This window comes from Strigops habroptila, chromosome 6 (assembly GCF_004027225.2).
Source record: "Strigops habroptila isolate Jane chromosome 6, bStrHab1.2.pri, whole genome shotgun sequence".
NCBI lineage: Eukaryota > Metazoa > Chordata > Aves > Psittaciformes > Psittacidae > Strigops > Strigops habroptila.
Window position 1 is genome coordinate 65,526,262 of NC_044282.2, and position 25,094 is coordinate 65,551,355.

General features: G+C 46.9%; 1 protein-coding gene across 3 annotated transcripts in view; it reads right to left on the bottom strand.

Annotated features, from left to right (window-relative positions):
* Positions 1-1,634: 1,634 nt before the first annotated feature.
* Positions 1,635-25,094, bottom strand: part of SERTAD2 (SERTA domain containing 2) — a 79,268-nt gene continuing 55,808 nt past the window's right edge. Inside the window, exons 2-3 of one of the 3 annotated variants that reach the window (XM_030489981.2) lie at positions 21,893-22,051; positions 1,635-4,205 (exon numbers count right to left, since the gene is read on the bottom strand). In XM_030489981.2, the coding sequence (XP_030345841.1) occupies positions 3,257-4,201 (945 nt within the window). In that variant the 5' untranslated portion in view covers positions 4,202-4,205; positions 21,893-22,051 and the 3' untranslated portion in view covers positions 1,635-3,256. Of the gene's footprint in view, positions 4,206-21,208; positions 22,293-25,094 lie in introns of those variants that run through there. The other 2 variants (XM_030489979.1, XM_030489980.1) reach the window with 2 other exon arrangements.

The window sequence follows — 25,094 nt, forward strand, 5'->3', positions numbered from 1 at the left end:
CAGACCCATATTAGAAAAAGAGTGGGGGGAGTTACAAAAATACTCGTGTTGAACCATGCGTATCCTGACTGGAACTCAATTCATGTTCTCTGAATCTGGCTCCCACACCCTTTTTCACACAGATTTACATTCCTACAAGAGGATACATTCCTACCATACATTCTGTACATGTTACAATCCAGATGTTGTTAGCTTCACAATAAAATAAATATATTTACAGAAGGAAAAAAAAAAAAAGAATAAATAATTTATGAAAAAAAAAAAAAATCACTTCAAATCCAAAGCTCTTTTATTCTGCTCCCATCTTGTCACTTCATTGCACATTAATGTCAATGTCCATCCCTGCTGTGGAGAAATTCCACACGTGGCTGCTGTTCTGCTGTTAGGACCATGGCAAAGGCCACACTAGAGACAGTAAGTGACTGCACAGGGACAAAGCCACAGCTGAGTCCTTCCCACTGTAGGCTGCACTACCTTGCTAACCTTTTGCCCAGTCTCATAGGTTATATCCTATGGGATTCCTCTAAGGATTCTGCTACAGGACACGTCCTTCAGCACCAAGGATACACAGACATCATCTTCTGTGTGGTAAAGTGGATTTAGAGCTCGGCTCCTCTCCTCTGGATACAGAAACTTCAACTAACCCCACTTGACAGCACAGCTCTCCAAAATGGCATTGATGTCAACTTTTGCCTGGCATACGGTTACGTGTTTAAATGCCAAAGTAATCCCAAAACCACCAGGCAGCTCCAGCACGCTGTAGATCAGTTTTTAGCTATGGTAAGTCAAGTGCTTACCAAGTTACCATGTGAAACTTGGCAGCGCTGACAGCACTGTGTGCCCACAGGTTTGTGCACACAGACACAACCCTCACTCGGCTCATGTTTTCCCACTTACTCCAAGAGGTGCAGAATCCAGCAGGGCTGTTTGTTTTCCTACAAGGGCTGTGTCTGAGCACGGTTTAGAGGCTGCTGGGTGTGAGATGGAGCCGTCCCCCCACTTCCCACCCCGCATTCTGATGGTCCCTAAAGCTACACTTGGTCAATGGTTTTCTGGTTGAAACAATAACTTTAAGTCTATGTAAGGAAACTACTGCAAACCCATTAGTATCCCATTTCCCCGCTGAGTTCAGCTTGGGAAAAAGAAGAAAGCAAACCCAACCCCTTAACAATTTCCCCCCTCAGCCCCACATCTCACCCTGGCAGACAAATTAGGAGCCAGAAGCACGTTTTGTACTTGTAGACGATGCGTTTCATTTCGGAGTTCCTTCATTGCAAACTGTACTTGCTCTTATACTGTGTCTGTGTGCATATCTAAGTTACATCTATCTATCTATATACTAATAAATATATATGGCCTGTTTTAAAGTGCCAATTTACAAAAAGCCGCCTCCTTACAAGGCAGGCAAGACCCAATTTCATCCATGACAAGAAGGGAGCAGAATGGACTGAATATTGCCAAATGACGTAAAACATAATTTAAAATTTCTTAAATAAATATAAAAGTTATTCCTAAAGAAGCCATAGGCATGTCAACAATATAGGTTGTAACCGGCACTCAACAGCTAAAGTACCATTGAAAAACTAAAATGCCATAGCAACTTCAGCAATAGGCATGATACATTGCAAACATAGTTTTTTAAATTAAATGTACACCACAATGAACTTAAAAAAATGCTATTGGTGCAGTAATGAGAAGACTTCTCAGGTGTTAGGGGGAACGGGACCATGCATAGAAAGCTGTGTCTGTATATTCGTTGTAAAACGGGTCTATAAAGTGTAAAGCAGGTAACACAGTTGATACAAGAAACCAACCCTATGCGAGATGCCAAGTGATGTAACACGACTGGCTCCAGTTTCAACAGCAATGGATATTAAAGCAAGTCCATCCAGTGCAGGTTAAGAGATGAGCTTCACTGCAGTAATACTGAAGTTGCCTTTTTCAGCACTTAGCACAGTGAGGTGGGGAGAGGGAAGGAGAAATGCTCCAAGAAAGGGCGAGTGGATGCTGTCAACGCCAGTCTTCTGCCTGCTCCGCTCATACGCCCGTCGGTCAAGAAGGTTGAGAGTTGGCTCTCGGTGGGCAACGGGCACCTTCCCCCTCAAAACCATTCCCAGGAGCTTCGGGTGAGGAAGTGCTGATCCGCCACTGTGTTAAGGCGCTCCACGTCACGCGGGATGGACTGATGCCCCGGCAAGGGGAGGCGGGCGGGATCGGGGACACCGGAGCGGGGAGGCTGGAGCCGCGGTGGTGGTGCTCAGGACCTCTCCGGGTGAAGTTCCACAACTGTTTCCTGCCAACTGCTTCACATACGTGTTGGAAAAGGACATGGCTCTAAGTTTCAGGAATCACAGTAGTGCGCAGTGGGTACAGCAGGGAGCAAACACTTGTGAAACTCCGACAGAAGCAGCTCCCAGCCCTTTCTTAAAGCACTTTTTGTTTGTTTGCATTCAGGGAAACCGACTGCAGGCTTATTTGATCCAATTTTCTCTTTGCACCATACACATATAAAACATTACAACTCTGTATAAAAGTACAAGTGGTTCTTGTACATCTGAATTATGCAGGAACTATGTGAGCAAATCCTATCAAAATAGCTATTTTTTTTTTGTGTGTATAAACAGCATTTGTTTTTAGAAAAACAATATCATAAACTGCAGAATCTGTACAAAAATATAAAATAAATTTGGGCAGCAGTTTCTAAACAGCCATGTAAATGCAACACTTAAAGAGGAGCAGGTTAATGCCTCCAAAAGGCTGAATTGCTAAGTCAACCTATACAGGGCTAAAATGGTATTGAGATTATCTAAATAATAAAATTTTTTTACCTCTTGCAATAAAACTTATAGAAAAAATAGACAAATATGCACATGCAATTTACAGCTTTCCCCAACATAATCCTTGTGCTTAGCTTTGACATATTTTTTTTCCCCATTTTTTTTTTTCTCTTTTTTTTTTTGTAATAACATACCATTGTCTACAATACATATTCTTCCCTATCCCAGGATATTCGGTCTTCCTTGAGGAACCACTTTAAAAAAAATACATTAGAAGTGGTCAGACATGGATGAAGGCACTCCAACTCTGCTTGAAGCAAAAACTAGTGTGATCCTTTTCTTTTCAAAAAAGGCAAGCAAGGACGCATGCACAGTGCTGTGAATTGGGGGTGGGACTATGGAAATACTACCGAGTGTATATACTGGTACTTAAAATAATTAAAACAACAACAAAAAAAAAATTGCTATATTTCTATACTTTAAGACCCAACAAGCACCTCCATGATGTGATCCAGTTCTGTGAGGTCCATTTTGAAAGGCTGATTTGGAGTTACTGGTTGACTGCTGTACGGAGCGAGAGTTTTTAGGAGCTCATCTGCTGAGACAGGAGCCATTTTTGAGGCAGCCCCCGTGGCAGACGTGCAGGGGTCAAAATCATACATGGACGTATCAATGTCAGCGAACAGGATATCATCCAGGGTCAAGTCTGTGAGGAACCCTGTGGAAGCTGTTATCTCAAAGTTGCCAGGTAGCGAGTCCATAAGTTTGGATTCAGCCGTTCTGCTCTCCGGGAGGCCCTCGGGCTTTTGAACATTGGACTCGCTTGGGTGATCTTTAGAGTCATCGGCTGCTGTTTGGGCTGCTACTGCCTCTGCGGAGGTAGGTGCTGGACAAAGCTCCTCGATTTCGTCCAAGGCTGAGGAGAAGCTGTCCTTTACTGGTTGGAGAGCAGGAGGTGGTGGTTTTGTCGGACCATCGTGCTGGACAGTCGGGGAAGTGCAAAAAGTGTCGTCCTCGAGCAAAGAGGCTGGGGTGAGGCAGGACTCCAGGGGCATAGTGCTTACGAAGTCAGTGGGGAGAAGGGGCTGGGAGGCGAGGTGGCTGAACGCCGGCTGCGCCTCGCGGAAGTTGTCGCTGAGAGGGTCGGCAGGCTGCGAAGCGGTCACAAACACGGGCCTTAAGCTGCCTTCTTGTTTGAGTTCTTCCTGGATTCGCCTCAACATGTTGTTAATTAAAACTGTCTTTTGCAAGCTTGGCTCAGTTAATGGCCTGTGGTTATAAAGTTTCATAAGGGAAATGTTGAAGATAGTCTGACGCTGTAAGGTGTAAGACACCTTAGAGGGACCGTCAGTAGGAGACACCACTTTGCCTTCCAACCCATCTTCATGCTCGTCAAACTTCCGCTTTCCTCCTTTCCCCAACATATATCTGAAAGGAAAAAAAGAGATTGATGAAGCCAGCAAAGCCTGAAGCTTGTTCTTCCTGCCCAAGTCACCATCCCAGCCCACTTACTCCCTTGCACAAGTGGTGTGGTCAGATAAGCCACTCTTTGCTTAACTCCTAACAGTCACAAGTGGAAATCTGTCCACAGAAGTAACTCACAGCAGACACCTTAGCGCAGTGCTCTGGTCCATTGTGTTTAAACACCACTACACTGGTAGATTCCAAGCAGGAATTCAAACAGCATCTATAAAACTCAAACCCTTGCACTGTTGGCAGCGAATTTCCCTCTTGCATATGCGAAATGTATGGTCCCCACATATCTGTACATAGGTGCACAAGCTACAGATGCTATATAGAATGTTCCTTTAAATTTCCTGACTAATGCAGTACTATGCCTGGGAACACAAACCTAATACACCAAGGTTCTTACAATGAATTTCCCTTGTTATTCAAAAGCATGTTCACAGGGGAAAGGGGAGCGAGGCTCAAGCAATCGTATACTGAGAGAAACCTCCACAGTGAAGTCGGGAGATTGAACCCTTCAGCACACCAAGCTATATGCATATGACCTTGTGGGTTTATTTAACTGATTGCCTAAGGACTTAACTACTAGAGCAGAAAATGCAGTTGCTACACTCAGAATTAGATAAATTACAGATGAAGATGATGATCCATCAGGTCTTTTAGCCTAATCCCCAAGACCATTCTCTGCACTACTCTCTGCTGCTGCAGCCAGGGCCTTCAACCCTGACAGCGCCTGGGTTGCAGCCTGAGGACAGGCGCATCTGCTTCAGAAAGCTTCAAATGAGTTTGCTATCTCCTGAAGCACTGAGCATCCCCCTCCAGGAGCCAGACACCAGGAGCACCCCCAGGTCCCACACTCTGAATCCATATGGGAGCGTGGCCCTGCCTGCCCCTTGCACTGGGGAGATGCGCTGCATCCCCACCTGCACATGAAGCAATGGCAGCTCTGACAGAGGGCAGGGGTGGGCTGTGCTCTTCTGGGTATGGGAAGCGTTTTCACACGACGGTGTTTGAAATCCTCAGCTTCTGCCTGGCTAAGGCAATGCCAGCAGCCTTTGCTTCCTCTGGTAAGACTCTCAGGAGCTTGCTAGCCACAGACAGAATAGCTTTTGCATCAGAGCAAGGATGCATCACTCCAGATGCACCATTTGTCTTTGCCTCCCCCATCAAAGCGTGTTTCTCACTCAGGGCTACATCCATGTCAGGTTTCATTTGAGAACAAAAGAATGGTGTAGGGCTTTTCAAGGAACAAAAATCAGCATAAATGCGTGTGCTTTTCTCCTGCTCAGATGGCAGATTTTGAAGAGGGAAACAAAGGGACTTTTACCAAACTTGCCCCCGTATCATAAATAATTTCTGAGCTAGGAGTTAAATAGGGCAGTTCAATCCCTGGTGCTGTCTCTTCCAGGATGTTTCAGAGTGCCTGGAAATGCTCCTGTACACAGCAGTCCCAGCCTCATTTTGTCACTGTTATTTTTGTGACATGAAGATCCCCCCAAATGCCAAAGAATGAAGCAATTGCTGTGCTGTGACAGAGGCATGATCTAATATTATACACCTGAAAAGGAAGGTGTTAGGGGCAGAAAGCTCTGCCCCACGCCACCACCCATCTCCAGTGAGTAGCCAGGGTTTGGTTTGTTGAAACACCCACAATCACTAAGGTGAAACAGCACAGGCCCTGGGACAGGCTGTGTCACTTCAGTGCTTGTGAGGTGGCAGGTTCCCTGCAACTCTCCCCCCCACTATCTGTATGGACTCAATTTCCCAGAGAAGCTGTTCTATCACATCTAAATCAAACTAGAAGGAGCAGAGGCCATTACAACACCTCACTTGCAGGTCCCACGGCCTAATTCAGATCAGCCAAGGAAATGTCCTGCACAGACAGGGGCAGGATCGCAGGCATTGCAGAGCATCACCCTGCGCTCAGCCTGCTTCCATGTCTTAGGGCAAACGTTCGGCTTTCCTCACTTTCCCAGGTAGAACGGTGAAGTGCTGCAGCACTAACCTAGGTGCCTTTTTATTGGTATCCCAACCTCCCTGTTCACCCCTGCATCTCTCCCTCCATTTAACAAAATGCTAATAAAATAGCATGAAGATTTCTGCCTTGTTTTAAAAGAAAATAAAATGGAAGATGCTTTCCAGCCCCAGCTACCCAGAGAGAAGTTGCAACAGGCAAATAGATTTTTAACCCCAAACCTGACTCCTCTCATATGAGCTTTATTATACATCTATTGCCTAGCTATCATTGAGGAGACAAAATCTGCCTTCCTTGTTTGAGTACAAGTCCCAGTTCCTCCGGAATGATCCGTGCCTGCAAAACAACTGCACCAGGCAGGTCTAACACCAATTTAATCATTATAGACTGGTTCTGCAGACAGGCAACATAACTAAGGACTTGCAAACATCCCCGAGAATGGCTGACAGACATTAAAAGCAAAGAGCCCTCGCGAAGTGGGAGAGGGGGCAAAAGAAGTAAGGGTCTCAATGCAGAAAGAAAAGGGCTTCAAAAAGCATTTGCTGGCTGTTCAATCCAAAATGAGACTGGGTGAAGTGAGCCTCTTCTGGTTAAAAATAAGTCCCAAATCCAGATCATTTTCTAGCATATTATGCAATTAAAGAAAGAAAGGCGGGGGGGAGGGAGCAAGCTGAGCAAGCTGAGGAACAGGTAGGCTGCCATCCAAGCTCCTTGGCCAGCTACCAGCGATCCTCACGCCTGGAATCTCGGGTGAACAAAACCTCTCAAATGTAGCACTGCTGCCGAAGCCTGGTTTTTCTCTGCTCCCTAGTGTCGCTTCCATGGACTACTCCAGAGCTGCGCATATGGGTTTGGGGTGCAAGGGGGGGCTTTGCTGTTCAGGACGGACACGCTTCCTGCCACTTCAGACAAAGCAGGGAAGGGAGGACTGAGCTAGCAAGAACTGAAACCCTTGCCCAAGTCAAGCATGTTTTCAAAGCAGCAATGGGTAGGAGGAGAGTTAGGAGCTTTCTGTCCCTTCCTACTACCTCCTCCCCCTGAAAAAAAGGCAGACTCTGTCCTAAAGACATAGCAATGCTCTTTCTGCAATGCTCTATTTAAAGGAGACATTTTTGAATTGCTTGGGGACTACCAGAGTTTTGAAGTTTGTTGGGCTCTGCCAGGAATGTATAAAAATATTCACTGTACAAAGCAAACCTTTTTCCCCATGATAAAGAAAACAGACCATCTGGGTGGCCACATTCTGTTCCCCGGGCTCAGTTATTAGTTATTATTAACAGGAGACATCAGTAAGCATTTTGGATGAACCCAATTGAGTCCACTTGCACCCAAGATTGAGGTGCTAGTAGTTAAGACATTGTTTAAGCTGACCAGTCAGAGCTATGGGATCATCATTAGTAAACACAACGACAGCCTCTCGCTACATCATTTTCCAGGAAGCTTAGAAATGATTCAGGGTTTCCTGTATGTATGACTGTAAAGCTTCCACATCTTACTCAGTCTTCACACAGCCTGGTTCAGAGCTTGTCCTTTTAAAAGATAAAATAGATCAGGCAACTCCCAATGTCACCTACTAGCTTTTCAGCACAGCTTTCAGTTTCCTTTTCCCCAGTAATGCTCTCTGAATCGGGTCTAACCATTAAAGGAGCAAAGCAGGATGCCAGCCTAAGCAAGGGGGTTTTATTCCCCCACAGAGGGGACTCAAATGAGCACGACTAGACTCTCAGCTTTATAAAGTTTTATTTTATTCCCTTCTCCTCTGGCATGCAAAGGGGAATTGTGAAAACATTTTCCTTCGGTTTCCATAAATCACTTTATTCATTCTAGCAAGGAGGCGGTATCTTTTAGACCAACTGATAGAGCTGGTAAAAACAGACAAGCTTTCAGGCTTGCAAGCTTTTCTCTGGGTTTCCATAAAGGAGTTTTATAGCTTCTGACCACCAGAGCTTAAGACAACGTTGCCTGTTTGTTCTTTACAGTTCAAACCATCTCTTTTCTCCTTCAATCAGCAGTTTCATGCATACATTTAAGAGATCAATGTTGTACTTCTTAAGATACCGAACAACATTAAAAAGTCAGGCTGTACAATGCCAGCATTTGATCTAGCTCAGTTCTGTTCATCTCAAACTTCGCTCCTAGCCTTTTCAGCCGAAGTTCCTGCTGGGAAAAGGAAAACGCCAAACTTACAGATCAGGCTGGCCAAAGATCAGTACAAATTGAGACTGACCCACACCCTCCCAAGTGGCAGAAGACAGAGCTGGCCTACCAAGTCTTACGACCATAATGGGGACAGCGAGACAACCACCCCCCACCAAAACACGAGACTGGACAGGCAGTGACAGACGGTCACATCCATGGAGGGTCTTCTGTGCATCTATTTTGGCTGAGCAGCAGTCCCAGCCAGATGTATTTCTGCTGCATTTCCATCTGTCTGCCAGCAAGCATCATTTTGGGGCCAAGCGTTAAAGAGTTGAGATGGGATGTCACTTTGTTGTTGTTTTAATAAAGGGTGTTGCAGGGTTTTGGTATGCAAGTTAGTTTTCAATGTTACTGAATGTTACTGAGTTATGTGGAACCAGAAAGCTGATGAAAGGCAATGGAAAAACTGCATTTATCCAGGGATTGGGGTGGGGGGAGTTACTTAGAGATCTTCCCCAATATTGCCCACCAGTTGGCTCCAGGTCTGGCAGACCCAGACCCAAAAGCTGAACCATTGTTGCTGCGAAAGATTCAACTTGCTTTTTTGCCCATTTAGGGCGATTGCATGCACCGCAGAGCCAGCGAAACCCTAGCATTGTCTGGGAGTTGGTTTTTCTTAATTGAAAAACAAAAGTTAATATATATTTGCATGTCATTTAGCTTCCTTTTATTGGCTCTCCATGCTCTTCAGACAGAGCTGGGAAAAAAAATACAGCTGGGGCTCAACAGAAGAGATAATCAGCCTGGAGCGGGTGGTTCTCTGGAGTCAACCATCATCGATTAAACACAGCAAAGCTTGTGCAATGCCTGACTATGTCTCTGAGCCCACTCAGTGATGAATCCTTCGCTCTCCAGAGGACAGAGGTACACACACGTGAGAGAAGTATTGTGTTTATCAGTTGTACTTAGGACATTATACCTTGTCTCTGCTGGACTATTTCCAAAGTCTTCAATAATTGGGAGTTTGCCATAGGGAAGCACTGGGTGTGTAAAAATGGAGGGGAAAAGTGATTTGGTTATCTCACCAATAATAAAAATACTCTTTAATGTAAATTTTCAAAGGCTTTTAATAGTTTAGTTTGTCTCTCAAGACTGAGGGCTTTTCTTGGAAATGAATTCCACAACCCACTAGTCCCTCCCTGCTCACCAAGGCAGACAGGAAGAGACAAAAAGAGGAACTCAACACTAAGAGGGACAGCAGCAGAAAAGGGTTTTTTAAAGTCCTATCAATCACCTCATCTAGAGGATGAACAGGTTAATACAGTGAGGTTCACTTTTAGAGTGAACACCACGTTGCTCAAAAAGATAAAAGCATCAAACCCCAGAGTCCACAGGTCACTATTCCCCCTACCACAGCCCAATGCTGAAAGACAGACATGAACAGCAGGGGCTTGTGTGAGAAGTGGAGTTTAAAGCAGGACCAGTTACTTTCTGAAATCTTGGGTAACTAAAATCAAAGGGAGGGGACACGGGACATGGACAAGACTTGATGGAATTAAAATACTGCTTCACACACACGTGCACAGAAAAAAAAAAACACAAAAGCCGCCATAAAAGCCTCCTGAACCACAAAGGTAGTACTGAATTTGCACACTTCGTTCCCAAAACAAAGTTTCCCAAACCTCAGGTGCAAATGAACTTCACCAGGGTTTCTTAGAGACTCTATCCAGTAAATTACGCACTTTCTGTGTCACTTCTGGCACATGAAGTATTATTTTCCTCTCCTCCATCCCTCACTCCTCATCCTTGAGGGTTGCATTGGCTGTATCCTGGCCCAACCATAGTCAGTGAGTGTTCTGTTACCGACTTCAGCAGGATCAGGAATTGGCATAGATAGCTGCAGGACCAAAATAAAAAGGCCTTTTGTGCCAACTGGGTTCAACCTGCAAGATGAGGGCTAGATCCTCTGAGCTAGCAGAGGCAGGCTGGGCTGCCACGGGGCATTTCAGTGCTGCCGGATCCAGCCTAAGGGACCACCTGAACTTGTAACCAGCCCCCATGACTTCAAAGTATCTGTCCCCTAGAGCTAGGGAGGCAAAGAGGTAAACCTCTCTCTGCTTGTTCCTGTTTCCACATTCCCAAGGCCATGCCAGAGCTGCTGGCATCTCGGGAAGACCCCCTCGGAGCAGGACAACAGGCTCACCCACCTCAGCACAATGCTCCTTGGCCTCTAGGATCCTGGCAAAGCAGAGCAAACCTGCCCTGGCAGCTGAGAGCTGGCCTGCCCTCCGAGAGCACAGGCATCCTCCTCCCATTCAACGCTGGAAAGGAAGAGAAACAGTGGAGGGGAACGCCAGGATAAATCTGGCACCCTCTCCCAGCCTCGCCTAACGCAAGGAAAGCTGAACAGCCCAGGTGCCGAGCTTTAACCGCAGCACTGGAGGGAATAAGCAACGTGGACTTTGAGAGGCGACAGCCACAGCGTGATGAAAATCACCCCTCCCTGAAGATTTCCTCTATTGACACTGGGGTCTTTAAATCCTGGCTCGGCAGCATCCCCGGGAGCTAGTACAGCGTGTACCACGCAGCAATGCACGGCTACGTTCGACGTGCTGCAGCTGGCTCGCAGCGCGCACGCTGACGGGTGCTGTGGGGTTTGCTGCTTGCTTTTTTTTTTTTCCTCCTCGCATTTCTTTTTCCAAGGCTGCTTCTCAGGATCTGATGCAGATTTTACTTGTTCAACGCGTCCATATTGCCTGGCTAGAGACGACTCCTGGCAACCACTGCCTGGTAAGAACTGGGTCTCGTGCCACACGTGAGTCAGAAAACAAAACCCCCAACTCTAAACAAGAGGAACGGAGCTGTGATGGGGTTTGTCCTCTCCATACCCAGTGCTCAGACATTCCCCATTTACAAGGTTTGTTTTCCCCAACACTTACATTTTATATTAATTCTGGCTGCCTTTTTTTTTTTTTTTTTAACTGAGTGAGGTTTAATAAGCACTTACAAAACTCTCCTTTAGAGCTATATCAAAAAATTGGCCTCCTGGGCAGCTCTGTGCTTCCAGAGAGCACAGGGAATGGTTTTTATGTTCACAAGCCTTCACTGCAAGGCTGCTGGTGCCAGCAGTAACTGTAAGCGGCAGGAATTTCTCACATGTATTTTATAGGGACCTAACTCTTCCCATCTCCTGTGGTGGAAGGGTGGACCTTGGCTCTTCCAGAAGCAAAGAGGCAAGCAAAGCTGCTCAGCACTCCGCTCCTGCATTTAGCAGGAAAGGCAGCTTCCCTTTCCTGACATAAGCACAGCCTTTAGGCACTCACAAGTGAAGATGGGGGGAGAGCAATCAGCAAGCTGAGTGACAGGAATCTTTTCTAGCCTTGAGTTAAAAATCAAAGGAGGGAAACCATAGTGGGTGACTTTCAGAGGCTAATCTAAGCAGGAATTGGTTAGGGACTGTGCAAGGAAACCTCCTGGCAAGCAGGACACATCAGAGGAAGCTCGGACTCTTTATCTAAGGAGCGTCTGAAGTCACACAGCTCTCACGGGGGTTCACTTTGGTGCTCGGAGCCTGGAATCCCCAGGTCCCCAAAGGAGTGTCCATGTTAATGAGGCAGTAAGGTGAAGCCTCTGCTAGCAAATAAGCGATGCAATTATAAAGCCAGTCAATAGTGTAACGCCAGCCAACGTGTTCCAGCGATATTTTGAAACTGTAATCTGATCCTACTGTTTCCATCCTCGTGCCTTGCCTGCTCTCCCTTGTTGCATACTGTACTATTTGAGGCCCAGAGGGCAAAGCAAGCGCTGGCTGTTTGTTAATGATCAGAAACTGCGTTCCGAGCGAGAGCGCTGCCTGCGCCGCCCACTGCACTTTCTTGATAGTTCCTTCGACTCGCAGCCTGCCCAAGCCCTCTAGAAGGCTTCTCTGCACAACAAAAGCGAGCAAAACAACCCCAAAACACAACTACAAACTCCGCTTCTGCCTTCGGTTTCCAGCTCCCTTTTACCGCGCTAAAAAAAGGCAAAGCCGCAGTCTAAGGCAATCTCCGACTCTGCAGTGTGTTAAGTCTTGCAGGAAACATATGCTTCTATTAAATTGGAAACAGCTTCTAATGCTGTCAGTTTGCTAAATGTAACACGTTCCCTTGGAAGAAGTGGAGCAGTTTTAATGTTTTTGACTAACTGCACACACCAAACAGAGTATGCCTGATAAAGCTGGAATGGGCTCCAATAAATATAGCTTAGAATAAATTACTGCCTCATTAAGTAATTGTTTGGAAAAAGGAGAGCAGGTTTTCCAGATTATAGCCGTGTTATTAAGGGTGTTTATAATATTAGGAATTCTATCAGGGTAGCTGAAACATAATGCAAGTTTAAATCAGATGAGCACTTGTTAGCTTGTTAAACCATTAAAGACTACCCTGGCAGAATTAGAAGGTGAACAAGACAGCACAGGTCCTGTGCGTGGAAAGCTAGCGAGGCGCATCGCAAACCAGCCGTGAGGCTGAAGAGCAAAAGCTCTGAGCAACTCTGACAATGCTTTTTCCATAAGAAGCAAGGGGGACATAGCTTTGTAAGATATCTGGGCTAGAAAACATTTATTCAAAACAGGGTTTATTCATGTACAGGAAGGCACTTGTCTTTACCAGAAGGAAATAACAGGTTTGGATTGCCCAGACCTTTCCCTCTCAAAGGTCTCACACAGCCAAAATGTCATTCTCGCATGTCCTGCTTCAGACAGGACTTTCTATCAGCGTCTTTACGATAGCACCCAGCAGATGCAAACAAGACCCCAGCCTACGCTTTTTGCTCTTTTCCTTAACTGGAGGTTTTATGAACTAAGCCTTCTATGAGTGCTAATGCTACCTCAGCCCTTCACAGAAGCAGTCCTGCTGACCACCAACCCCAGCAGTACCTGCTTTGAGCCAGAATGGGGTGCAGGATTCCCCCTTCCCACTACCAGGAGCTGTTTTGTTAGGCTTAGTCACTGGGGGGGGGAAGAGAGATTTTTGGCAAGGTGGCAAAGCTGCCCTCTCCCTGGGTCAGCTCTGTGCCCAATCCTCTTTAAACCCTTCCCCAGGATGACTGCACGTATAGTCTACTCAAAACTGTGCCCGTGTCACTGCACAGGAGCCTCCTCACTGGGCACCAGCTTGACTTAGACTCTGTGAAGTTCTTTAAAGAATCACCCAAAAGAGCTGGGTTGAGGCTATTGTGAAGTTTGGGTCTCCACGTGGCAGCCTGCTAAGCATGGATCAAACTGTACTGTGCTGTGTACACACGGGCTAAGCAACCCTGCTGCCAGTACCAAGAGCTCAAGGACTAGGAGCTGCATTACACACCTGGGCATCAGTAGTAGGAAATCAGAGCTGCAGTAAAGCAAACCAGGCACAGCACTAGGCCAGATCCTCTGACTTTACTACGTGATAAGCTGATTATTCAGCAGACTCTGCTGCTTGTCACCCGAAAAATATGCGAGGGCTTCTATGCACAAGCCTCCCTGGATCAGCCAGGAAGCTCCCCCTGCTCCATATCATGGTTTCTTTCCCCAAGTCCAGCACTGTGTGCCTCCTTGCACAGGAGCAGGAGATGCTGGTCCCGCAAGCAGGACCACAGCACAGTGAGATTTCCCCACGAGCGGGCAAGGAGCCACACCAGAGCCGGTGCACGCAGCTCCATGCTGGAAGAACCAGAGCCATAATCTCTTAAAGCAGTGGAGCAGCAGCAATTAAGACGGCTGTGTACCGCTCCAGGGCCCAATTCAGCCAAGGGCTGCCTGCCTTCCATTTCTTCCCACTGCAGAGCCAGCAGGCATCAGCACAGCAAAAGCGCTGGCTAAGAAGAGGCACCTTACTTGTAAATTAAATTCAGAACAATGTGAAAGAGCTACACAGCCATCAGTAAGTGACACAGGCTAGCAAACACACGCTCCCTTTTCACTGCTAAAATTACATGCCTGTAATGACAAGATGCTACTGGTCAGACTCTAAGGGAGAATGATGAAATAGCAAGACCGGCTACACATCCCTCCTCCCCTGCACCGTCGCCCTGAACAATAGATTACAGCAACACTGTGTTGTATTGTACAAGACATCTCTATTGGCACACGAATGTCATGGTATAGCTGATATTTTTAGTGTATGTAGGGACCGAGTATTGTAGGCCCATCTTCCCTGGATGTGTATAATTCCTACAAAGGTTAATGAGAATTGTGCGTGCATCCAAGAGAGACGAGACCCCTTTGTGTATAATAAAGGAGTTTCTTTCACATATGTATAATTACTTGGATTGAGTCCTTGCTTTCAAGTGTATCTTTTCCCCAAAGATACCTTGTTTTTCCCCCTTGTCACAGGCCCATAATAAACACATGGGGGAAAAGATATCCATGCTACTGTGGAAAGAATTGAATGGTTTGCCAAAAAGTAGGTTATTGCTCTGAAAACAGTGTTGAATAAATTATCACAGTCAAACTGAAAAGCAACGAATGGCAGGGGAAAGAAGAGGAGAGGAAAAAAACACCTCTATAAGGAAATGTATACTGCAAAATGCAACATACATCCCAGCAATGACAAGTCATTTTAGCTTCTGGGCTGCAGATTCTATTTGCTAACCAGTTTCTCACCACTGAGAGTTAAAAGTAGAGAAAAGGAAGGTGTTTCCCTGGCATATTTATAAAGCAGCTATACAGCATATGAGTTGTTTCCAATGTTTTTGCTTAAATGAAACGAACACAGCCCTGCAAAGAAGTATATTCTGTGAAAAAGCACCCACTCAACCCCAAGTTTCTCTTAAAGAGGTGGAAAAGCTGTTGGACATTTCCCCATCACCAGTGAAAACAAAACACACACAAAAAAAAGGTAGTTAAAGTCTGACATGGAAGTTTGCTAAGGCGGTGTTAAGTGATGTTGGACAAGATGGTAACTGCTGGCCTTTCAGTCCAGCCCAGGTGTTTGTTGGAATACAGTATGTTTTCCATGTTCTGCGAAGGAGCCTTCTGAAAACTGATAAAGGGAACTTTGGCCACCCTTGAGCTATTCTCAACCTGCAACAGCTACAAGTTGAGATGACAGACATCCCATTTTTCATGGCACCTGCTTGATTTCACAATAAAAACTACTACAGCAAAGCGATATCTTGAAAAAAACAGCCACCATGGGATCGACCTAACTTTTATGTGTAGCAATTTAAACATGCTCAAATAAATCTTTTAAACTTACATGGGGACACCCTTTTAAATAGCATTTTTTAACAACATATGTATTAAATCTGTATTTCAAAGCAGGCTTAGTACAGGTCAATTAACATGGAACAAACAAACTTAGCCACAAACTAAGTGTTTGGAAATTGAAGGTGGAAAATACAGAGCAGAAGAGATCAGGAAACTGAAACTAAATGTCCTAAACTTCATTTTATATTCAGTCAGGCACAACCCATTCACCTCACCCAAGATAGTATTACACTGATTTTCCCCACAATTAAAAAAAGACCCGCCTCAGAGCACATATGTATCACGTATGTTCCACTGCCAGCCAGGGGAAGCACAGCAGCAACAGGAAGCTTGACAGTGTAATGTTACACACACAGAAAATATTCTCTCTTCTACTCATTCGCAAGTTATTTGTGGAATACTTTAGTTAGGGGAGAAAAGGGGAAGGGTTGTTTGGAAGGGCCAATTCTGCCAAACAGATGGAGTAGGAGGGTAAGGGAGAGTGTGAGCTGGATCACAGAAGGGTAACCTAAGCAGGTTATTGTACCCCTGGGACAGCCAGCACAGAGTACCCTGCTCAAAATCCCTTCAACCGCAGCACAGAGTAATAAAGTGTAAGTCACTCCTCCTACACAGGGACAGCAAAGGCACAAGAACCAACCAGCCACAAATCATTCTATGCCAAAAAAGCTTAAATAGAGAGGCTTCTCTCTCACACGCACAAACACACACAGAGATAAGAAAGCAAAATGTTACCACTGTTTAAAGAAAAAAAGACACTGTGGTTTGCGCATGAACGCCAGCCTCCTATCTTGATGAAATGTGTATTTAAAACCTATGCAAATGATATGCATGCACGTGTACATGTACCCATTAAATGCTTCTTCCAAGGGAGAAACGGTGCCTGTAAAAACACATGAAAAGTAAAGAGTTTGTGGAGGCACCGGAAGATGATGATGTATTTCTGAATTAGGTTTTAAAACTTCATTTCGCAGCTACCTGAAGTTGAGACAAAGCTGCCTTTAGGCATCTCAAACTAGTCAGACCTGCTGTAGCAGTTGCACAGTCTGCTTCAAATATGCCCTCCACGGTCCTTTCAACCTCCACCCCAACATATATCCGCATAGTTTACCTCCAATCATGGGTGGTTCTTTCCATAGCGCAGTTCACTCAACCTTGTTGCCTGGCATGACAGGAGATTTTAAAAGACTAATGTTACGGGCTGCTGTAAGAAATTGTAAGAAAACAGCTGATAATTGTCATGCTTCCATTAGAGGTGAGCATGGCTCACATAGCACAAGGATTTTCCAGGGGGAGGGAAAATCTGGGATCAAGAAAGCAGTTTAATTTGTTACAGATCATCCAAGCAAGTTTTAGGGCAAGTTTAGATCTTGCCACCAATTCTGAGTTCCTTTGAAAAGGGAACTTCTTTCTTCTGCTACTCCCATATACTGCCCAGTTTTAAAAATAACATTAAAAGGAAACAACCCATGTTTGCACTTTAATCTTTGTATTCTTCCTTATTAAGAATACAATTTTTATTCTAACTTCACTGGAAACAGAAGCTGTCAGATGAAATCCAACACATCTTACTGGTGTGAAAGCAAAGTAAACAGGCCTTGGCTGCTAATAATTACACAGATTTGAGACTCATGTCATTCAACATCACTTAAAATTCAATTCCAGAGCAATATTAACAAGAAATTCCTCTTTAAACCCACTGCTCCTCAAAACACTGCCCATGTCATATAGGTTGAGAACTTCAGATGTTACATGGAAACACCTATAGTTTTATGTACCAGGCAGCGTACTGAACCCGGCCCCTTATTTGGAAGAGTAATGGCCTGAGCTTGCCTAACGCAGGACTCGGAGCATGGCTTTAGTATCACTGCAGCAGCCTGAATCCACGGCCACTCTGATGTGGTGGTGGCTGCTGTCTCACTTGAGCTTGCAGAGTCTCCGCCCTCAAAGAAGGAACACGTGAAACCCAAAAATTTGCTCTTTGGTGACGTGACAACTCCTTCAGTCCTTTCAAGCCATCTTATTCCTTATCATGATGTAAAGCTGCTTCTGAAGACCGATAAGGCTGTACCACCAGCTACCCAATGCCCCTAGAGACTGCCCCAACTCTCCCCTGGAAATGCCCCTCAAATCAGCTCTTCCCCACCCAGGAATTCCCCTTTGTGCAGGAGGAATCTCCCTACTGCAGGTCTAGTGCTTCTTCACAGCTCCTCCTCGCCACTTTGCAATGACACCGAGCATCTGACATGTTCATCCAGAGCCATCAGAGCAGCAAAGGTCGCTGTGCAGTTTCTGTTCTGCACAATGACACACCGTTTAATTCCCATATAGCCCCAAGATGGAGGGTAGGGACCCTGCTGTAATGGGTACTCTACAGCCACAGCACACACAGGCCCATTGCTTCCACAAAACCTCTGCTGTCTCCCTGCTGCACGTTTCTGGACTCCGTTTTGCTTGACTTCAGCTCATCCAACAGCAAAGTGAGCACTGCATTGACAGGGCTTTCTTTCCCCACTTGTGGTGCACAGTCAGCATTGTTATCTTATTTTTCATTATAGTGTTTGCATTGGTAATGCTGAGCAAACCTGAAGCCTCCACTACAGCAAACACAAAAAATAAGACTTTGTTTAGAGAAGAATTAAAGAACTAACACATACTGGGGGGGGGTCTCTCTTCATTTACAGAAAACAGGCACTTCTTCCTGACAGCACACTTGCTCTGACTGATCGAATTTAGAAATAAAACCAGTGGCAGAAAACATGCAATTATATCCCCCTGAAGCAAATGAGTGCTGTTCTCAGATTGGCAAATTCCATTTTCTACAAACCATTAATTAGCAAAAGATTCATCTACACTAAAGATCTGTGCTTACTGCCAACCTGCTTACATTTAAGCTGGACCTTGCTCACTCCTTTGGAAGACTCCTGATCTTTGGACTTGGTAACTGAGGGTTGCCTTTTCTGGCACTGGTTTGGGTGCATGTTATAAGGAACTGTTGCAACTGGAGCTGTCTCTCCATGAGCTGGTTACACGCATAAAGGCAAGTTAAAAGAGTGTGTCTCTCCTGCTACCCAGCCCTTATAAAAGTAGATCAGCACAAGACTACTTACACTTTCAAAGTGCTGCATTCCCCGTGCTTGACAGATTACACTTTAAGATGTTACATAAAAGCAAAAATAGTCAAAAGTATTTTGGATCACCTGTCTAGTGTTAGCACTGCTGGAGATGAACTGTGCCAGGAGTGTTTTACATCAGTGCGAAAAAAGAAGTCAGAGTTCCTAAAAAAATCTGTTTTCCCTATGAATTATTTATTGGAAAAATAAAAGCAGCTTGTGTAAATGATGGCAAAATCCTTCAAAATAGATATTGCATAAGATCTGTTGTACTTCATGGAAGCTAGGAAAAAAAAACAAGACTATGAAATGTGATGTTTTCCTTGATATTAGGACATTATTTCAAACTCCTTGATGCCTCTCAGGCAGACAATTCAAGCGCTTGGAATATTTACATTATTATTTCCACCAAAACACTGAGAAATTCCTTATTTAATCTTTTCCATTAAAAAGAACAGGTGTATAAAGGAATAAAATTACAATTCTTTATAAATCAGCACCTACAGACATGTTTAATGCTCTTTAAGACTGCTTCTAGTACAGACAAAACCTGAAGTACCTACGGCTAGCAAGTTTTCTTTCTGTTTGTTTTTAATCAGCTTCAGAGAATAAGAAATCAGCTTGACAGGAAAATCAAAGCAGCGTTTTAACATGCACAAAGTCTAGCTTCATTCGTTAGCAGTCCAATCCAGCTCCTGCAGGAAAGGAGTGGGTGGTTTTTGCTACCAACTTAAATGGAAGTAGGATCAGTCACGAAAGGAGGAAGATCCATAGCTGTTACGTTAGATGCTGCAATACTTGCCTGGACAATGGAAGGATTCCCTAGGACACACTCTCGGGTACCTGTCTGGCAGCACAAACAGCTAATCCTCCTCTCATCTCCTACTACCACCACCACTAGCTCATTATGGTAAATCAGATTCCAAAGATACCATCTTATTATGTAAAAAACGTATGCATTTTAACTTCAAGCAGAAAGGGCTACTTTCAGTTTACCCTGCTTAATCGACTGCTTCATTTCCACAGCAATTTAAGTACAAGCAGCAGCAACTTTGAAGAAAACACAGTTAATTTCCACAGTTCTTTTTACCATGTGAAAGCTTCCCGAGCACTTAGATGGAAGCTGAAGTGCCTCAGTCAATTTTGTACCCTGCGAGAAGCCCGTAAGACACAGCCACCTTCATTTGTGCAGCTGAATACCCCCCCAAAAAAATCAGAATAAAGAGGTGGGAAGTGTAATTTCAACTCGCACAAACAGAAACTGTTTACTCCATTTGAGACACCCGAGCATAAAACTGTTGTTAGGGGGCAGCCAAGCCCTCTACCACCATTGTTTGAGCAATAGCGTGTTCTCCGGTGGCCAGATCCAGCACCCACTGACGGCAGCGAGAGCCACCCCGCTGACTTCACCGGGCACTAGCTCAAACTGCCTGGACTTTTCCTGATCCCGAGAGCATTGGGCTCGTCTGGACACAGACTGCCACACGCCACAGCTCTGGTGTGCCGTGCTGAAGTTGGGGTGAAGGGGCTGACAGCCCCCCTCCCCCCCGATGGAGATGAAATGAGCAGATTTGCTTTATTTTACACGGGCAGCTGACCCGTAGCTGTAAATCAGGCACCAATGGGTCCCAAGGGACAGCAAACCCCTCCCGAGATTTTCAACACAAGTGGCCCCGGATTTCCCAGCTGTGCCTCACAAAACGCAAGGAATGACAGCAGGTAACTGCACTCCTATTTTCACGCTTAAGCAGAACTTATCTGTCCAGATCCTGACATGAGTAAAGCAGCAAACGCTCTAAATGAAAGCGGCATCCAAGTATTCCCCCACCCTGAAGGAAACCCCAATGAACAGGGGGGTTTTGCCATTGCTTCCAAAAGCCCCCCAAACGCCTGTTTCTCCGTGCTGGCGGTGCTCCTGAGGAGGAGGGCACAGCCACGCTAATCCCTGCCCTGCTGCCGCCCCAACACCAACCCTGGAAGGGTCCGGCCAGCGGGGCCATATGTCAGCTTTGCTCCCGCGGAGTCGCGGTCTCCCCCAGGCCCTTTTAGCCCCCCTGGCCCCATAGAACGCACTTTTAGGGGTACCCCGAAGCCGCCGCTCTTGCTGGGTAAACGGAGCACGGCTGCAGCCGCCCGGCTCCCCGGCGCACACGCTCACTTACCGGGGTAAGGCTTCGAGTCGGGTGTAGCACGGCTCTTCCAAGCACAACCTCCCGCACTACCGGGGCCGGCACAGCAGCCCCGATCAAAAGTATATTCCAACTCCACGCACGCACCTGCTCCAGCCCCGGGATCCCCGCACATCGGCGGGGGGGAGGAGGAAGGGGGATGTAGTATTTTAAGGAGCAACTCTGCCTCCTCTGCTCATCTCAGCACGGAGGAGAGGGGGAGGACACCCGCCCGGGCACGAATTTAAAGGTAGAGATAAAACCAGCCCCGATGACTCGCAAAGCCGAGGTGGGGGTCGCGGCCCCCCGCTCCCCCCTTGCCGCCCCCCAGCTCTACTCACCACATGCAGCTCCACCTGAGAACTAACGCATGGAGGGGGGGGGAGGTCGCAAACTCTCGCCCTAGAGCAGCTCCATATGTCGCTCCCTCGCCGCGCCGCTCCGGGGAGGGGCCGGGTGGGATGCGGAGGAGAAGGAGGAGGAGGAGAAGAAGGAGGAAAAGGAGGAGGAGGCAGGCGCAGGCGGCGTGAGGATTTAAGCCTCCGCTCTGCCCCGGCGGCTGCGATCACGCAGCATTATACAATGGAGGAGGAGGAGGAGAGGGAGGAGGCACCAACCCCGGCTCCCAGCACTTGCCGCCAGCACTGACGACAGGGGCGGCTCCGGCGCGCTCCTCACCCTCCGGCCCGCGTTAAAGCCCCGCCTCGGCCCCGGCCTTCCTCCCCCCGCATCCCCCGCTGCTGCTCCTCCTCCTCCTCCCGGCTCCCTGCGCTGCCCACCCGTGCCCCGGCCGCGGGGGTTCCCGGGGAGCGCCGGCCCGGCACAAAGGCGGGTGCCAGCGCGCCCCGACCGCAAATATGACAAGTATCCCTGCGATCCCCGGCCAGGACCCCGCCGCGCCGGCCCCCGGGTCGGACCGGTCATACCCCCACCACCACCACCCCGCCCCGGTCGGGCCAAGCGGAGCGGGGAGGGATGCGGGAAAGCCGGGGCGCCGCCGGCCGCCCCCCGCCCCGGGAGCTCACCTGGGAGCCGAGGGAGGCGGCGCCCCCCTCCGCGGGATCCTCGCTGCTAATTTGGGCTGTGCAGGCACCACCGAAGCACAAAAATGAGGCCAAACGGAGATGTTGGAGCGCACGAAGACTTGGGGGAAGGGAGGGGGAGAGCTCGGCACCAGGCGCTATCTGGAAAGAAGATGATTGTTTTAAGTTACCTCCAATGATTGTGTTTGGGAAGGGGCTGTAATCCCAGCCGGCGATGCGAACACCTTCCAGTTTTGGCTGCAGCCCCGGAGGCATCTCGGATCATTCCCGGCCTTTGATGTCCCACTAAACCGGTTGTATTTCGGGACAATAAAGCTTTAAGACCTAACATAAAGGCGATTATTAGTCATTAATATCACGACTCGTTTAGGTATTATGCTCAAAATGGCCTGTAACGATTCGTGATCAATCAAGCTGATGGTCTTGTTCGAAATTAAGTTCCATTTTCAGCTAGAAAACTGAAAAGGAAAAGAAAGATACTTCTAGAGGGAAGATTTCTTTAACCTGGAAATTTTATCTGTCAAAAATCCACAATGGGGAAAAAAAAACTAAAATAGTGAATCTGCCAAAACAGAAGGAGATAAAGTGATGATTTTATGGATTCTTAAAATTACAATTGAAAACACCCCATCTAATTAAGGTTTAAACACCAAGACTGGTATTTCAGATAATACTCCGCTGAAGTCACTGCAATGGTAGGAAAGGGCATCACATCGAAAACCCACCGTCTGACCTGTCCACTTCTGGAGTCCTGGGCACCCCTTTCCCCTTCCACTCCTGCCATCAGCCACTCCTTTGAGGAGATACAAACTCTCTCACCCTCCCTTTGCCTGCAGTAAAGAGGGAGCCCTGAACCAGATCTGCAAAGCAATTCACGAACCATTTATTGCCTTTTGACGAGTGACTTGCGAATTGCTCTGGAGCTGGCAAAAATTAAAACCAGAATTTCCCCCGGCTGGATTCTTTCTAGCAGCAAGGCACTGAAATTTGGTCCTTCTGCTCAAGAAAACAAGTCTCTTGAAATTACAAGAGTCATACTAAAAATCACTGAATAGAAGGAAATGATTCCTTTTGTTTCAGGCCTGAAACAAAGTCACACAGAGTATTTGTAATACCTGTACAAGTTTAGTGATAGGAGAAGGGAGAATGGCTCTAAACTGAGAGAGAGTAGATTTAGGTTAGACATTCGGAAGGAATTCTTCCCTGTGAGGGTGGTGAGGTTCTGGCACAGGGTGCCCAGAGAAGCTGTGGCTGCCCCATCCCTGGCAGTGTTCAAGGCCACACTAGTGGAAGGTGTCCCTGCCCATGGTGGAACTAGACGGTCTGTAAGGTCCCTTCCAAGCCATTCTATGATTTTTTGACAGGGGTTTTTCTTTCTGCGTGCTGGATCCACTGAATTTCAGGGCCACATTCTGCCCTGCTTCACACCAGATTTGTAACACAGCAGGATCCGGCCTTGCGTAACCGCTCTATGGATGCACCCAGCTGAACCTTCCGGAGCTCAAAGTCCGCAGCAGGTTTACAGTCCCAGTGCCTGGGTGTGTGCATGCTATCGCCGGCACCACAGGCACAACCACAAACATTTGCTAAATAAGCAGCTGGGCTCCGGTCCGATATCCACGGCCCCGATCTTGCCATGTTACACTCAGCAGTAAAAGGCCTGAGCCTGAATCGTCTGAGTTTTAAATGCTTCTGATTTCGTTCAGTTGCTCCAATTTTACACCAGCATAAGAGAAAACTCACCGCCCCTTCTGTTTCCTACTGTAACTCCCCTGGGCCTTTCTTGGCAGGAGTTTATAGTCACGCTGTAACTCAGATTATTCCTGCGAACACAACTAGTACAACCTGCATCCACACTCTGAAGCACTCTCAGCCGCACATAGGTCACGATACTGATCAATATGAGCAGAGCTCCTTCCTCTGCCTCGCACACAGCAGAGGCTCCATCGTGGCGGGATGAGGTTAGGCTATGCAAGGTGAATAATCCTGCCACTGACTGCTCCTCAGATTGCCTCGTACCCGATTTAACGAGACCTTTCTGGCCAAAAAACTCCGCTCTGCAGCTCCAGAGTGATCTGACCAGAAGGTGTCTGTAAGGCCCAAACACAGTTTGCCCGAACATGTTAGTAAGCACAGAGAAACAGCCTGCAACCGAGCCACGAAACGCTGTACAAGGAAGTGTGTTGGCAGAGGCAGGAGCCTGCAGGAGAGGGGAAAAAGTCTGCGTGTCTGCGAGGAGGAGCCACCCAAAAGGCATCCCATTTGGAATGGTGCTTCCTGAGGAGCAGTAGCACAGATGTAATTTTGCAGTCATAGCCTGGACACAGGCCCTCGCCCATGAAGGCCACACACTGAAAGAGAATGAACCCAACCACATTTTTCTACAGTGGTACTGACCTGATATGGGCCACAGGCACAGTCTAAGCACAGCCTTGTCTGTGAGCAAGGATGGTCAAAGCCTGCCTGGTTGAGGCCAGGTCTCCTGTAATCATCCCAAAACCCTTCTGTGTTAAAGATAAATAAATGAAATAACAAGGATTGGAAAGATTGGGAGGGGGGAAACAGGCACCAGACTTCACAGGGCAAGTCATGAGAAATACTCCGGACTGCCAGGTAATCTCTGCCTATCAACATGTGTGCTAATTAGGAAAGAGCAGCAACATTTGGTGTGCTGGAACGTCGACATCCCTCATGTTTTCCAAGAAAAGAGGCAGTGAACTGCTTCCTACGTTTCTAATTGTATCCTTGGCCTTTTTCTTTCTAATTGCAGTACACGTTAACACTGAGATTTCATCAGGTAATTGTACAACACATCTTCATTTTCTCCGTGGATGTTTTTGCTGCAGTGCATGCAGGAGCTGGCAGGCAAACACCCAGTACTGCCCCCAGAGCAGATGACTGTTTGCAAATAAAGACCCCACCATCGTCTGTAACTTGTGGCCAGGAGACCCAATAGTATGTTGGGGTGTATCAGGAAGAGTGGGGCCAGCAGGTTGAAGGAGGTGGTCCTACCCCTCTTGGTGAGACCACATCTGGAGTGCTGTGCCCAGCTCTCTCTCCTCAGTACAAGAAAAACAAGGAGCTATTGGAGAGGGTCCAGCTGAGGGCCACAAGGATGCTCAGGGGTCTGGGGGACCTTTCTTATGAGGACAGATTGCAGGAGCTGGGCCTGTTTAGTTTGGAG